Raw genomic sequence first — 14,754 nt, forward strand, 5'->3', positions numbered from 1 at the left:
TGCAGGGCTGCTCCAGCCCATCAGGGAAGATGCTGGGCGCTGGGAGGGAGTGGGGGTTACCCTTGGCACAAAAATGCACACAGGGCCATTTCTACACAAGATACTTTATTAGTCAGCTAAAAAACACTTGTGGCCTTCTCAGTGATTCCAGCATCAGCCAGAAAAGGGGGAAAGGAAAGCAGCAACGCACTTAAGCAGAGGGATAGGACAGAGTCCAATGCAGTGTGCAGCCGCTGTCCCTTCCTCTTCCCCCTCCCACCCCCCCACCCCCCCCCCAAGCCCTGGGGACGGCAGGAAGAATTTGGCTAAGTGAACACCAGCAGTGACCCCAGCTCCAAGCCTCTCCTTCCCACGCTGGCAGGATGCAGCAATAGTGAGCAGGAAGGAAGATGGGTGCAGAGAACTGTTCCCCCTGAGTATTAACCCAGCTTGCTCTGCCCAGGCTCTGGCCCTGTCCTGCCTTAACCCCTCCTACTGATCTAAAATACCCCTCTGAAACCCCAGATCAGGGCAGGGACATGACCTGTTCCCCCCACCCCCAAAACCTGTGAGGGTGTCACTTTCTGTATCAGGCCAGTCTGGTCTGGGCCTGACCTTACACTTAGCAAAGGCAGTGTAAGAGGGGTCCCACCAAGGAACTGATCTAAAAACCATGCTATCAGGCCAGCTCTAGCCAAGACAGCCAAACAAAGTTTAAAAAAAAAAAAAAAAAAAAAAGTTTAAAAAGCGAAAGGAAGGAATGCACAGCTTCCCCTACCCTGGTCGCGATGGCTGCAGGGCAGTGGGGTTGCAGCAGGCTTTGAAAAGCAAGGCTGGAGGCTAAGGGAGGTCTGCAAGCATCACCTGGCAGCCCAGGCCGGCACTTCTGCCCCTGAGGCTGCAGCAGAGGTGGCAGCACCGCACGCGTTTCCCGAAGCCAAAGCGCAGAAGGGCAGCATGTGGCAGTCTCAGTCACACGGCAGGGGCTGCACCTGACAGACGAGAGGGGAAAGGAGTGAGAACGCAGCATGTGCCAGGTTGCCTGGTTCTGCCTTGTGAAGCCCCCCCCCCCCCCCCCCCGGCCAAGCACAGCTCCTGTCCCTGGCCGTATCCTCAGCCACCCAGGACACAAACAAGAGCTCCCACAGCCCTCCCCGCCTGCGCATTTGAGCTGGTCTGAAAGCCATGCGGAAACAAGCCTCACCTGCGCCCCTCCGTGCAGACACCCGGCTTCTTTTTGCTTTTACCGGCGCCTCAGGCTCAGATGAGGCTGGAGCAGCAGCAGCTTTCCTCCTCCTTCCCCTGCGGGCACGTCCCTGCCCTGGCTCATCAGCCACCACCTTCTCCTCCTCCTCCTCAGTTGGCTTTGGGGCGCTCCCCGCTCTCCTGGGACGCCGTTTCGAGGCACGTGTGCTGACCTGGGTTGAAGTCAGAGATGGAGCTTAGCTGTAGCACTGTGTATGAGAGAGGCCAGGGCCTACCCTGGGGCAGCACTGAAGTGGCCCAGGACAGACTGCTCTCCTACTCAGACAAGCCAGGCAAGGCAAGAGGGCTTTATCCCACCTGCCCGCACGCCTTTTAGAGGGGCAGAAGTGAGCCTGAGATGGGGAACAGCAGGGCCTCTGGACCCACAAGCAGACATGTCAGCCACAAAGCTTTGTACCTCGGGAGTCAGAGCCTCAGGATCTGCCTTCAGCTGAGCGCGCTTCTTGCGGGTCTTCCCTCCTGCGCGAGAGGACGTGACCAGGTTAGACGGGGTCAGGAGGACATGGGGCAGGCCCTGCTCTCTCTCCTCCCCCATGCCAGCTCGTGGAGCACCAGGTTGTAAGGAGGTGACCTTCTGGGGACACCACCCGGGATGACATGTGAACTCAGCCGAGACGGTTGGGGCAGGGAATCCTGCACTCACATGGAGGAGGGGCTCGAGGGGCTTCCTCTCCCCTCCCAACAAACTCCCCCCAAGACACAGTGACTGCCAGGCTCCCTCATCACCAGCCTGAAGGAGAGCACCCCCCTCCTGCTCCGAGCCTGGCAGGCACAGGAGGGGACACAGCCGCAGGCCTGGAAAACCACCCTGCAAGTGCAGCAGCCGTGCCCAGGCCAGGCAGGTGTGCTGGCTCCACTCCCCAGGGCCACCACGCTCTCACAGGGCTCTCGGTGCCCCCCAGAGAGAAGGGCTGGCACCCTGCTCCTCTGGCTGCGAGCTGCCTTGCTCCTCCCTTGGCCTCCCTGCCTGCAGCACAAGCACAGGGCTTCGCCCTTCCCAGCCCTCCCAGAGCAAGAGCAGGTGCCCAGGGAGGCGAGAGGACACTCACCTTTGGGAGCCACGGGACCAGGCTCTCCCTGCAAGGAAGGCGACAGAGCATTGACTGGACCGCGATCAACCCACAGGCACTAACACGACCCCAAGAGGGTTTTACCCCACCCCCCCGCACACCTTTCAGAGGGGCAGAAGTGAGCCCGAGATGACATCGCCTACCCTCAGAGGGAGCTTGGGATGGAGGAAGCGGGCCTGGGGCACTGGGAACACCCACACTGCCTCACCCAGGGCCCTGCTGCCCCCCTCTTTGTTCACGAGCCGCTTTCCTTCCAGGGCCTCCTCACCCTGCCCCTTGCACGGCTGCCCAGCTTGGTTTGGAGGGCTGGGTGGGGAAAGGAGGGGTGACTTTCAGGCTAGGATGGATTTAAGGACCATATGCAAAGAGGCACAGTCCCAGCTGGTACCCCAGGAGGGGCAGAGGCAGCCTCTTGCAGCCCTGCTCGTTCCTCCAACAGCAGGGAGGACAGAGTCCAAGCTCCCCTGGCAGCAGAAGAGAAAGGAGCACGGAGATTTGTGCAGCACTCGGACTACTGGCTCACAAAAACCTGTGGGGAAGAAGCCCCCAGCAAAGCAACCACAGGACCAGTCTGAGCAGGGCACGGGAAACAGCAGGGCCTCTGGACCCACGAGCGGACGCATCAGCCTCAAAGCTTTGTACCTCAGGAGTCAGAGCCTCAGGATCTGCCTTCAGCTGAGCGCGCTTCTTGCGGGTCTTCCCTCCTGCGCGAGAGGACGTGACCAGGTTAGACGGGGTCAGGAGGACATGGGGCAGGCCCTGCTCTCTCTCCTCCCCCATGCCAGCTCGTGGAGCACCAGGTTGTAAGGAGGTGACCTTCTGGGGACACCACCCGGGATGACATGTGAACTCAGCCGAGACGGTTGGGGCAGGGAATCCTGCACTCACATGGAGGAGGGGCTCGAGGGGCTTCCTCTCCCCTCCCAACAAACTCCCCCCAAGACACAGTGACTGCCAGGCTCCCTCATCACCAGCCTGAAGGAGAGCACCCCCCTCCTGCTCCGAGCCTGGCAGGCACAGGAGGGGACACAGCCGCAGGCCTGGAAAACCACCCTGCAAGTGCAGCAGCCGTGCCCAGGCCAGGCAGGTGTGCTGGCTCCACTCCCCAGGGCCACCACGCTCTCACAGGGCTCTCGGTGGCCCCCAGAGAGAAGGGCTGGCACCCTGCTCCTCTGGCTGCGAGCTGCCTTGCTCCTCCCTTGGCCTCCCTGCCTGCAGCACAAGCACAGAGCTTCGCCCTTCCCAGCCCTCCCAGAGCAAGAGCAGGTGCCCAGGGAGGCGAGAGGACACTCACCTTTGGGAGCCACGGGACCAGGCTCTCCCTGCAAGGAAGGCGACAGAGCATTGACTGGACCGCGATCAACCCACAGGCACTAACACGACCCCAAGAGGGTTTTACCCCACCCCCCCGCACACCTTTCAGAGGGGCAGAAGTGAGCCCGAGATGACATCGCCTACCCTCAGAGGGAGCTTGGGATGGAGGAAGCGGGCCTGGGGCACCGGGAACACCCACACTGCCTCACCCAGGGCCCTGCTGCCCCCCTCTTCTTTGTTCACGAGCCGCTTTCCTTCCAGGGCCTCCTCACCCTGCCCCTTGCATGGCTGCCCAGCTTGGTTTGGAGGGCTGGGTGGGGAAAGGAGGGGTGACTTTCAGGCTAGGATGGATTTAAGGACCATATGCAAAGAGGCACAGTCCCAGCTGGTACCCCAGGAGGGGCAGAGGCAGCCTCTTGCAGCCCTGCTCGTTCCTCCAACAGCAGGGAGGACAGAGTCCAAGCTCCCCTGGCAGCAGAAGAGAAAGGAGCACGGAGATTTGTGCAGCACTCGGACTACTGGCTCACAAAAACCTGTGGGGAAGAAGCCCCCAGCAAAGCAACCACAGGACCAGTCTGAGCAGGGCACGGGGAACAGCAGGGCCTCTGGACCCACGAGCGGACGCATCAGCCTCAAAGCTTTGTACCTCAGGAGTCAGAGCCTCAGGATCTGCCTTCAGCTGAGCGCGCTTCTTGCGGGTCTTCCCTCCTGCGCGAGAGGACGTGACCAGGTTAGACGGGGTCAGGAGGACATGGGGCAGGCCCTGCTCTCTCTCCTCCCCCATGCCAGCTCGTGGAGCACCAGGTTGTAAGGAGGTGACCTTCTGGGGACACCACCCGGGATGACATGTGAACTCAGCCGAGACGGTTGGGGCAGGGAATCCTGCACTCACATGGAGGAGGGGCTCGAGGGGCTTCCTCTCCCCTCCCAACAAACTCCCCCCAAGACACAGTGACTGCCAGGCTCCCTCATCACCAGCCTGAAGGAGAGCACCCCCCTCCTGCTCCGAGCCTGGCAGGCACAGGAGGGGACACAGCCGCAGGCCTGGAAAACCACCCTGCAAGTGCAGCAGCCGTGCCCAGGCCAGGCAGGTGTGCTGGCTCCACTCCCCAGGGCCACCACGCTCTCACAGGGCTCTCGGTGGCCCCCAGAGAGAAGGGCTGGCACCCTGCTCCTCTGGCTGCGAGCTGCCTTGCTCCTCCCTTGGCCTCCCTGCCTGCAGCACAAGCACAGAGCTTCGCCCTTCCCAGCCCTCCCAGAGCAAGAGCAGGTGCCCAGGGAGGCGAGAGGACACTCACCTTTGGGAGCCACGGGACCAGGCTCTCCCTGCAAGGAAGGCGACAGAGCATTGACTGGACCGCGATCAACCCACAGGCACTAACACGACCCCAAGAGGGTTTTACCCCACCCCCCCGCACACCTTTCAGAGGGGCAGAAGTGAGCCCGAGATGACATCGCCTACCCTCAGAGGGAGCTTGGGATGGAGGAAGCGGGCCTGGGGCACCGGGAACACCCACACTGCCTCACCCAGGGCCCTGCTGCCCCCCTCTTCTTTGTTCACGAGCCGCTTTCCTTCCAGGGCCTCCTCACCCTGCCCCTTGCATGGCTGCCCAGCTTGGTTTGGAGGGCTGGGTGGGGAAAGGAGGGGTGACTTTCAGGCTAGGATGGATTTAAGGACCATATGCAAAGAGGCACAGTCCCAGCTGGTACCCCAGGAGGGGCAGAGGCAGCCTCTTGCAGCCCTGCTCGTTCCTCCAACAGCAGGGAGGACAGAGTCCAAGCTCCCCTGGCAGCAGAAGAGAAAGGAGCACGGAGATTTGTGCAGCACTCGGACTACTGGCTCACAAAAACCTGTGGGGAAGAAGCCCCCAGCAAAGCAACCACAGGACCAGTCTGAGCAGGGCACGGGGAACAGCAGGGCCTCTGGACCCACGAGCGGACGCATCAGCCTCAAAGCTTTGTACCTCAGGAGTCAGAGCCTCAGGATCTGCCTTCAGCTGAGCGCGCTTCTTGCGGGTCTTCCCTCCTGCGCGAGAGGACGTGACCAGGTTAGACGGGGTCAGGAGGACATGGGGCAGGCCCTGCTCTCTCTCCTCCCCCATGCCAGCTCGTGGAGCACCAGGTTGTAAGGAGGTGACCTTCTGGGGACACCACCCGGGATGACATGTGAACTCAGCCGAGACGGTTGGGGCAGGGAATCCTGCACTCACATGGAGGAGGGGCTCGAGGGGCTTCCTCTCCCCTCCCAACAGACTCCCCCCAAGACACAGTGACTGCCAGGCTCCCTCATCACCAGCCTGAAGGAGAGCACCCCCCTCCTGCTCCGAGCCTGGCAGGCACAGGAGGGGACACAGCCGCAGGCCTGGAAAACCACCCTGCAAGTGCAGCAGCCGTGCCCAGGCCAGGCAGGTGTGCTGGCTCCACTCCCCAGGGCCACCACGCTCTCACAGGGCTCTCGGTGGCCCCCAGAGAGAAGGGCTGGCACCCTGCTCCTCTGGCTGCGAGCTGCCTTGCTCCTCCCTTGGCCTCCCTGCCTGCAGCACAAGCACAGGGCTTCGCCCTTCCCAGCCCTCCCAGAGCAAGAGCAGGTGCCCAGGGAGGCGAGAGGACACTCACCTTTGGGAGCCATGGGACCAGGCTCTCCCTGCAAGGAAGGCGACAGAGCATTGACTGGACCATGATCAACATGCAGGAACTAGTGCCACCGCCAGGGGAGCTTCCTTGCAGATGCTCTCACCAGGACTGCTGGGACCCATCTGTGCCCTTTTCCACCCCGCAGCCAAGCTGGCATTAGACAAACAGCCACGCTGCCCAGGAACCTGGAGGAGCTGGGCTTGCTCTGCCTGTCCTGCAACCCCCCGCGTCTAGGGGGGACCCTCCCATCAGCCTGTGATCGTTCTGCAAGGCACCATCACGCCACCTCACCTAGGGGATGGGGCTCGCAAAGGAGGAACACGGCTGCCAGACCACCCTGCAACAGCAGAGCCCCCGGCTCTTGCGGCCAGCCCCGCTGCCCCAGCGGGCACACCGTGCCGCAGGGGAGACAGCTGCTGCTTGGTGGGTCCCTGTCACCCCACCTGCACCTCCAGTGATCACACCAGGCTGATGGAGAGGGAGGTCTCCAGCGACGGGGTCACAGCACGAGGCTTGGTGACCGCAGGAAGCAGAGGGTGAGAAGCTGATGCCCCCGGGAGCAGTGGTGGGGGAGACCCAGCCCCAGGCCCCACACAGCAACCTTGGACTCATACCTGGAACCAGATGGTCCTGCCCTTGCTGTCACGCAGAGAGTTCATGCCAGGCACGGAGTAACACTGCAGCCAGTTCTTGAAAGCAGTGGAGTAATTCGAGTGCTCTGCGTCATAGCCCTTTTTTCCTGGGAAAGGAGAGATGTGAAAGGACAGAAATAATTAGAGTTGGAGAGGAAGCAAGAGCCAGTTTGGCAGAGCTCTCCAGCCAGACCCCAGGCCAGGGGAGGTGTGGGGCCACAGCTCAGCAAGCAAGCACCACCACGGGCTTCTCCTGCAGCAGGGCTCCAGAGATCTGTCTTCTGCCATGACCATGATGTTGGGGCACCCACACTCCAAGCCTTCTGCTGCTGGGAACACAGGAGAGGCAGATGCGATGCCCAGGTCTCCCCCGACTGCCCAGCTGTCCCTGCCCCCGGCTCGCTGTCCTGCAGCCTCACCCATTTTGACGACCTCCATGGGCACAGTGTGGCACAGCTCGAGGAGATCTGGGGTCTCCCGCTTCAGCTTCTTGCTCAGTGTCAGGGAAGGATCCTGCAAGGGTGGATGAGGGAAGGAAAGTTACCCACCAGCCAGGCTGGCCTCATCTGGGTCTCTGCTCCTGAATCCCAGCCAAATACCCCATCGCATCCTGCCGTCCTGAGGATAAGCGGCCAAATCCCCCACCTGCCGCGCTGCCGCAGCACACGCCAGCCCTGATCTCACCCCACAGGTGCCCTAACACTGGGTCGGTCCCAGCGCTGGCACGAGCGAGGCAACTGTGGGATGCAGCCTGCTCCACAGGAAACCGGCCTTCACCTGAAGCTTGCAGTATTAGCATGTTCCCCACAGCTACAAAAACAGGAAAGCGGGGAACATGCAGGAATTTGAGCAGTTTGCAAAAGCTGTCCTTGGGTCATGTGGGTTTTCTCAGGCACCTTAAAAATAGCCACCCCCTTCTCCCCCAGGGCCCTGAGATCAGAGTAGCCCGACAGCAACTCAGCTGTGGGCTCTACTGCAGCCTTCCCCAGAGGTTTTAAGCTTGCAAGGTGTTTGTTTTCCTCGTCCTTTCCTTTTTACCCTTTCACCCCTCAGCCCCAAATACACCCAGAGACTCCCTGAAGGCAAAAACGTGCACAGGCTCAGCTGAGCGCAAACGTGGCAGCGAGGCACGTGTCCTGGGAGCTGTCACAGCTCGCCAGCTCAGCCACGTGCAAATGAGCTCTGTAAGTGTGATGTTACAGCAGACCTGCTGCACGTATTTGCCGCTTCATCGGAGGGGCAGACACGCTCAGACATGGGTGTTTATGGCAAATGACAGCAAGAAGCTCAACAAGAAAGATCCCAGGCAGCAGGCACTGGAAAACCAGACTGTGGCTGCTGGACAGCGAGGCTTTGATCACAGGTGTACCCCGAGCCCTGGGGAAACCTGCCCACATGGTTCCCAGAGCAGTAAACACCTCCTGACAGCAGTACGGGGAGAGGCGACGGGCTGTGCGAGCTCTCCAAGGGCCCCGTGATGGTGTTCCACCCCATCGGAGCGAGGAACCAAACATGAACCGAAACCGGCCTGAACCCTGGGCTGGAACAAGTCTCTGAAGCTGAGCTGAACCAGAGCCACAGCCTGGCACCCAGCTAAGCCTGGAGACACAGCAGGGCACCCAGCTCAGCCCAGACTGGGATCTGGAAGCAAACTGAACTACTTCCAGCATTCCTGAGCCCAAATCTGAACTAATAACGTTTCTCAGCTCAGTCCTGCTCCCTGCACAGAAGGTGAGAGAGAGGCTCCTGGGGCCCAGGACAGCTGGTGAGAAGTCCTGCAGGGCCACAGGCAAACAAGTCCCTGAAATCACACTTTTCTGGAAATCTGCCCCCTCCTGGCCCAAGGCAAACTAACCAGTATGCAGGCTGGAGCACTGCCTGGCTCAAGATGAGCTGGAGAGACACTGCCAGCACTTGTTCCTGCACAAGGTTCCCCATGAGAACAGGGCTGAACCAGACAGAGTGCCCCAAGGGCTGCAAATCTCCCATCCGCTCTCTCAAGGAAAGTCATCATAAGAAGTCAACTGGGCCCTTAAATCACAGCTCTGGAACAGTTTTCCCTGAAGAAACTTAGGGTGAGAAATCTCACAGAAGCAGCAGTTGCACTGGAAGCTGGAAGGGAAAAGGCAAGGCCTGCACTCACACGGATGCCGAGATGGGGCAGCACTCCAGGCTGCCGAACAAGCACCCTGCTCCCGCGATCCTGCACAAAGAACTGGAGCGATGCTGCGCACAAGAAAGCACCCGCATATTCCCCCCTTTCCTCACCTGCTTCTCGTGCTTCAGGGCCTCCAGCACAGTCCGAGCCTTTTCGAAAGGAGGGATCTTCAGCCTAGGAGAGCCCATCTGTTACACACAAGCCCCATCTCTCCCTGAGGCAGCTGAGCACTAGCCCATGCCACCAGCAGAGGAGGCCCAGCTGCCTTAGCTGAGGAGCCATGAAGCTCCGGCAAACGCCTGGATGAAACGTGGCTTCCAAGGAGTGCAAGACTAAAGAGACCTCAAGGTTTTTCAAGTGACATTGTAGCCCTGGAAGCCGGAGCAATAACCTGACCAGAGAGAGGATCTACTGGCCCAAGGGTTGATGCAGTCAGTGCCTACAGCAAGCAGACTCTCTGCTCTCGCAGAGAGGCTCAGCGGGGCAGGCAAAGACACCAGTCTTTTGCCTTGGAAGGTGCTGGATCCAGCGTGGCTGCAGCACAGCAAAATGCTGGCATGTGCATCGCGTAGCCTGGCTGGCTGCGGGAGGAGCTACCCTGGGCAGAGTTGGGGGTCCCAAGGACACCAAAGGCCGGGGGCACGGGGAATGGGAGTAGCAGAGCGAGTGTTGAGCAGCTCGGGGCTGTAACGCACGCCTAGGGCTGCAACTTGCAGCTTGGGGGACCTCAGACAGCTAGTCTCCAGCTCTGGACAGAAACCACAGGGTTTTCCTCTTTCTGCTTCATCCCCTTGGTATGACAAGGGGATGGGACAAGAGAGGTGGCCGTGACAGAAGTAGGCACGGGGCGGGGGGGATGAACGCGGCCTCCCAAAAACACCGGTGCCCGGCCCCGCTGACCTGTAGAGGATCTCCGCGCGCAGGTAGTTGCCGATCCCGTTGAAGTACCTCTGGTCGAGGAGGGCCTCGCAGATGGGCCTGTTGAAGGCCTTGTCCGCCAGGTTCCGCAGCACGTTCTCCCTGCCAGGGGCCTCGTCAGCCGGGCCCGGCCGTCCCGCGGAGCCGCGGGGGGAAGGGGCGGGGGGGGGGGCCGCTCACCTGAAGGCCGGGTACTCGCTCAGCACGCAGGGCCCGCGGCCCGGCTGCCAGTCGGCGCCCAGCTGCCAGCGGCCGAAGCGGCGGGCGTCGACGAAGCAGAGGGCGCGCGGGGGCCGCTCGCGCGTGCGGAAGCGGAGGTGCGCGTGCCGCGGGACGCCGTCCGCCGCGCACAGCCGGAACGAGCCCGACATGCCGAAGCGGAAGGCGAGCGCCAGCGGCTCCCCGGCGCCCAGCGGCGCCAGCGTCAGCCGCACCTCCTTGCCGCGCGCCGCCGCCGAGATGCGGTAGGCCGGGCTGGAGAAGGGCACGGCCGGGCTCTTGCTCACCGCCGACCGCTCCACGCCGCCCGCGAACACCAGCCCGGCGCACGCCGCGTTCACGTAGCGCCCGGACAGGTGCAGCTCCGGGCCCTCCGGCATCGCCGCCGCCGCCGCCGCCGCCCGCCGGACCCCGCCGCCCGCCGCCGCCCGCGTTACCTGGCGACACGCCCCCCGTCACCGCCCCGCCCGGCTCCCATTGGCTGCCGCGGTGGGCGGGCCGCCGCCGCGGGGCACGCCGGGAGCTGTAGTCTTCCCCCTGCAGCACAGAGACAGCCCCAGCAGCACCGGCCGCCGCCCCGGCGCCTCCCGCCACCACGCCCCAGTCCCGCGACACACGGCTCCAGGACGCGGCCCTCGCTCTCCCCACCGCCTTTATTGGAGCTCTCTTACACGAGAGAAGTCTCGCCAAAAGCAGGTCCCCACGTCCGGGATCTGAGGGCCAACGTGGCAGGGAAGGAGAGATCCTTGCCGCAGTGGGATCCCGTAGGCAGGCAGCAGGCCAAGGAGAGAAGGGATCCCGCCAAGGGACCTCAGAGAAGGACGGGGGAGCAACCCACAGACACAACAGCTCCCAGGACACATCATGCAGTGCCCAAGAGGGCATGAGGCCATCAGAGCCCAGGGCTGCTCACTGCAGCACTGGCAGGACAGGATCCCCCCACATGCCCAACCAGAGACAGAGGGGCGCAGAGATGCTTTTACAGCAAAGAGCGGAGGGGCACGTCGGTTTCTGCAGGCTCTCTGGGAACAGAGCGGCCTGCAGCAAGGCAGGCTAGGCAAGGAGCATCTGCAGTCTGCAGGGCATCGACTGCCGATGGTGCGTTTAGCCCCGCTGCTGCAGGGCAGTCCTGCTCAGGGGAAGGCGGTTTCAGCCTTGGCCCTGGGAACAGGGCTGGGGCATGGTGGGAGGGCAGCTAGAGAGTGCTTTGAGGAAGGACGGAGGGAAGTAGCAGTGGGGAACACAGCCCCCAGCACCAGCCTGCAGGCAGGAGAGAACGAGGGTCATCTTCCCCATCTCCACTCGGGCAGTACCCAGGGCCAAGGTGGTGCACTGAGTCCTGCCATGAAATCCAGTGGCAGGTAGCTCCTGTGATTGCTCCTCCTTCCTGCTCCTCAGAGGAGGGTTTTCATCAGGGCCTGGGCCTGCTTCAGCTCTGAGGAGAAAGGGGGAGAGAGGGGAAGAGGATGGGAGTGAGACTGCAGTGCTAGAGACCTCAAGCGGGGAAGAAGTGTGGCAGCAATTCCTCTCCCAGGAGCCCTGCCTACACACCCACCCTCTGCGGGGAGAAGGGAGGTGTTTGGGGAGTGAGCAACACTGCAACACCAAATGGAGAAGCTGCCACCCATGCTGAGGGCTGGGGACAATCCGTGCAGCGCTGTCCTTGGCACTAGAGAGAGTCTTGACCCCCAGTGGACAGCAATCTCCCCCCTACAGGCCCCCCCTTGTCCTTACCTGCCAGCAGGACCCGGAACTTGTCTGCTGACACAGCCATGGGGACGGTCTCCGTCACCCCGCTGTCCCTGTCCCGCACACTGAACATCAGGTGCACGAGGGGCTCGTTGACCTCCTGCAGCTCGCTGGAGCTGAGCGTGTAGTCCACCCTCCAGGAAACCGAGGCCAGCTGGCTCACTAGGGCAGGCAGACAGGCGGAGTGAGTACCCGCGTTGCCCAGGCAGGGCGATCTCCCATCAAAAACAACCCAAAGACCTCCTCAGTTCTGAAACGGAGCAAGCTTTGGGGTGGCTACAGCATTAACAGTGATGCTACGGGGCTCCGGAGGAAAAAAAAAAAATGGGATGAGCAGAATGCAGCTCCTGAAGAAATAATCTGATGAAGGTGAGGCACCCAAGGTCCTCCAAGAAGAGATTCTTATGGGTCTCACTATTCAAGACCCTAATTTGGGCAGTCAACAAGCAGTGGTTCTCAAATACATCCTCCCAGGAAACAGTCTCTGAGCCACATCTCCCCCCGCTGCTGAAAATCAATGGCTCGTTATACTTGTAAGACTGAGAGCCGCACTCACATCTCAGGCTGCAAGCCCGGAGGCTGTCCTGGAGAGGACTCTGCTTCTCCTCGTAGGATCGGCACAGCCCTGTGGCATGTTCTGCCCAGAAGAGAAGACAAAAAAAACCCCACTCATTAATGCCAATTCCAGCCCTGGGACAGCCAAAGCCTGGTTCTGAGGAAACACGACCCAGCCCCAAGCACCTGCAGGAGACCCCGGGGACAGAGGGCTGGAACGGGAGGTAACGGGGGGAACGCAGGCATCATCCTGCAGTGCTCGCTGTGGGGCTGAGCAGGGTGAAGGCAGCACCCAAGGGCACAGCCCACCGAGCGTGGGGCTTGCACGTGCCCTCCCGACACCCCCGGGTGCCCCCACTCCGCCTCCTACCTTTGGGCAGCCCCAGCTGCTGCAGCTCGCTGGACAGGGACTCGCTGTCCACGTTGTGCTTGGCTGCGCTGGAGAGGATGAAGCTGAGGACGGCAATGGTGGCTTTCACATCCCCAGACTCTGTGGAGAGGAGGGGATTTAGCTCACTGGCAAAAAGGACCTCTCCCATCCCCCCCCCTCAGGAGATGCCACCTCTTGCAGAGCTGGGAAGTGGGGAGAGTATGGAAATAAACTGAAGGAACGCAAAATTCCCTTCTCAGAGAAGTTTTTGGATGGGTGATGTGCTTGGGGAGAGAAAGGACTACGTGGCATGGCTTATAAATAGGGCAGCAGGGTCCCGGGTTGCTTCCCAGTGACTCCAGAAAGGTCTCCCAGCTCCAACCAGCGCCGTGGGAATGTCATCAGCTCCCGTGAGGAGCAGTGCTCACCTAACTTGGCGTCCGATGTCAGCTTCAGGATCTTTTCATACTGCGGGAGGGAAGAGCAAATCCCCATCAGGGTGGTCATGGGGAACCCTGCCCCGGCACCCCCTGCCCCTGCCCCAGCCGTGCTAGGGGCCGCAGGCTCCCGGTCCTCCCACCTCCCATGGCTGCAGCCTCTCCAATGGCTACAGCCAAAGCTGCTGGATCTAGGCTGGGTTTACGACAGGCCAGGAACCACCCCAAGGTCAGACATCCCTTGTGGTGGTCCAGAGCCCTTCCCTCTGCCTAGATACGAGGGGACAATATAGCCATATGATGTATTAACAAATAACATGAATGCTAATAATAATAACAATAATATTAATGCTATTAGCATGAATACTACTAATATTTGTAATTCTAACGCTAGTATTAGTACTAACGCCAATAACTTCACCTACGCTGATAAGACAGTAATAGTGTTATACTAAAGCTTAGGATGACCCGTCTGTGAGGACGTCGCAGCGGGACCGTGCCCGGACAGCGTGCCCGAGAGCCGCCCGCGCACCGACGGGGCGCAGCTCCGCGCGGGGGCTCCGCGGCGACCGAGGGGCGCAGCTCACTCACGTCGATGGCCTCCCCCAGCAGGTCCCTCAGCACCTGGGCACAGATGAGCTTCAGCTTCACCGACGACTGCGCGGGGAAGGACAGCGGTCACCGGGCAGCCCCCGAGCCGGGCCCGCGCCCCCCCCTCCCGCCCCGCCCTGGCGCCGCTCGGGGGAGGCTCTGCGGACGCCGGGGGAGCTCGCGAGGGCCCCGCCGCCGCGCGGGCCGCGCCGGGGCGGCAGCGGGGCCGGGCCGGGCGCGGCGCGGGCACTTAACGATTTTGGCCAGGGTGCTGATCTCGGCCAGGACCCAGTCGGGGCAGTCCAGGTCCCCGCAGAACCGGAACCGCTGCGGAGAGAAGGTGCTATGAGAGCCCGGCCGGCCCCCCCAGCGCCTCCCCCACCCCAGGGCCTCCCCCTCCGCCCCGCGCCCACCATGGTGGTGGTGGTGGTGGTGGTGGTGGTGGTGGTGGTGGTGGTGGTGGTGCCGCCACCGCCGCGACCCGGAACCGCTACCGCTACCGCGGCGCGCGCGGGCGAGCGCTTCCGCCTGAGCGTGCGTGCGTGCGTGCGTGCGTGCGTGCGTGCGCGCGCCCCGCGCGGCGGGTCGCGGCCTCCGCTGGGCCTGGCGGCCGCCATGTCTAAGCGCTGCTGTCCTGCTGCCTCGGCCTCAGCTGCCGGTGGCGCCGCGCCTGCCTGGTTTCTGGGGAAGTCATGGCGCCTTCCAAACGCAGTCATCCCAGAAAGTGCCGTAAAACCAATGACGTTGGATAAAGGCAGTTTCTAGATTTACCAGGACCCCCCAAATGTGGGCACTGCAGTGTAAAGCAGTGTGCGCGCACCCCAGCTGTTATGGCGCAGTCGCGTCCCCCCGCCCCCGATCA

At 62.1% G+C, this 14,754-nt stretch overlaps 2 protein-coding genes across 2 annotated transcripts; both read right to left on the reverse strand.

Moving 5' to 3' along the window:
- Positions 1-88: 88 nt before the first annotated feature.
- Positions 89-10,664, reverse strand: NEIL1 (nei like DNA glycosylase 1). Its single transcript, XM_064517589.1, has 15 exons — positions 10,152-10,664; positions 9,954-10,073; positions 9,164-9,227; positions 7,315-7,408; positions 6,878-7,002; positions 6,246-6,273; positions 5,594-5,655; positions 4,928-4,955; positions 4,276-4,337; positions 3,610-3,637; positions 2,958-3,019; positions 2,295-2,322; positions 1,643-1,704; positions 1,184-1,397; positions 89-971 (listed from the first exon to the last, which is right to left on the reverse strand). The coding sequence occupies exons 1-15, from the start codon at positions 10,568-10,570 to the stop codon at positions 952-954; spliced, it is 1,416 nt and encodes a 471-aa protein (XP_064373659.1). The 5' UTR covers positions 10,571-10,664; the 3' UTR covers positions 89-951.
- Positions 10,665-10,825: 161 nt separating this feature from the next.
- COMMD4 (COMM domain containing 4) lies at positions 10,826-14,434 on the reverse strand. The gene is made up of 8 exons (XM_064517590.1): positions 14,306-14,434; positions 14,148-14,219; positions 13,893-13,958; positions 13,293-13,332; positions 12,865-12,984; positions 12,496-12,576; positions 11,925-12,101; positions 10,826-11,625 (listed from the first exon to the last, which is right to left on the reverse strand). Exons 1-8 carry the CDS (start codon positions 14,306-14,308, stop codon positions 11,585-11,587), a joined length of 600 nt encoding a protein of 199 aa, XP_064373660.1. The 5' UTR covers positions 14,309-14,434; the 3' UTR covers positions 10,826-11,584.
- Positions 14,435-14,754: the final 320 nt, after the last annotated feature.

Source organism: Dromaius novaehollandiae, chromosome 10, assembly GCF_036370855.1.
Source record: "Dromaius novaehollandiae isolate bDroNov1 chromosome 10, bDroNov1.hap1, whole genome shotgun sequence".
Lineage (NCBI taxonomy): Eukaryota > Metazoa > Chordata > Aves > Casuariiformes > Dromaiidae > Dromaius > Dromaius novaehollandiae.

Excerpts from the sequence above, each read along its gene's own strand:
- NEIL1 (XM_064517589.1), bottom strand. The coding sequence starts at position 10,570 with ATGCCGGAGGGCCCGGAGCTGCACCTGTCCGGGCGCTACGTGAACGCG. Across the intron at positions 10,074-10,151 it reads AGCGAGTACCCGGCCTTCAG|GGAGAACGTGCTGCGGAACC; the intron begins GTGAGCGGCCCC and ends GGCCCCTGGCAG. Across the intron at positions 1,398-1,642 it reads CTGAGGCTCTGACTCCCGAG|GTCAGCACACGTGCCTCGAA; the intron begins GTACAAAGCTTT and ends ACTTCAACCCAG.
- COMMD4 (XM_064517590.1), bottom strand. Across the intron at positions 13,333-13,892 it reads TGCTGGGGGAGGCCATCGAC|TATGAAAAGATCCTGAAGCT; the intron begins GTGAGTGAGCTG and ends TCCCTCCCGCAG. Across the intron at positions 12,985-13,292 it reads GACATCGGACGCCAAGTTAG|AGTCTGGGGATGTGAAAGCC; the intron begins GTGAGCACTGCT and ends TCCTCTCCACAG.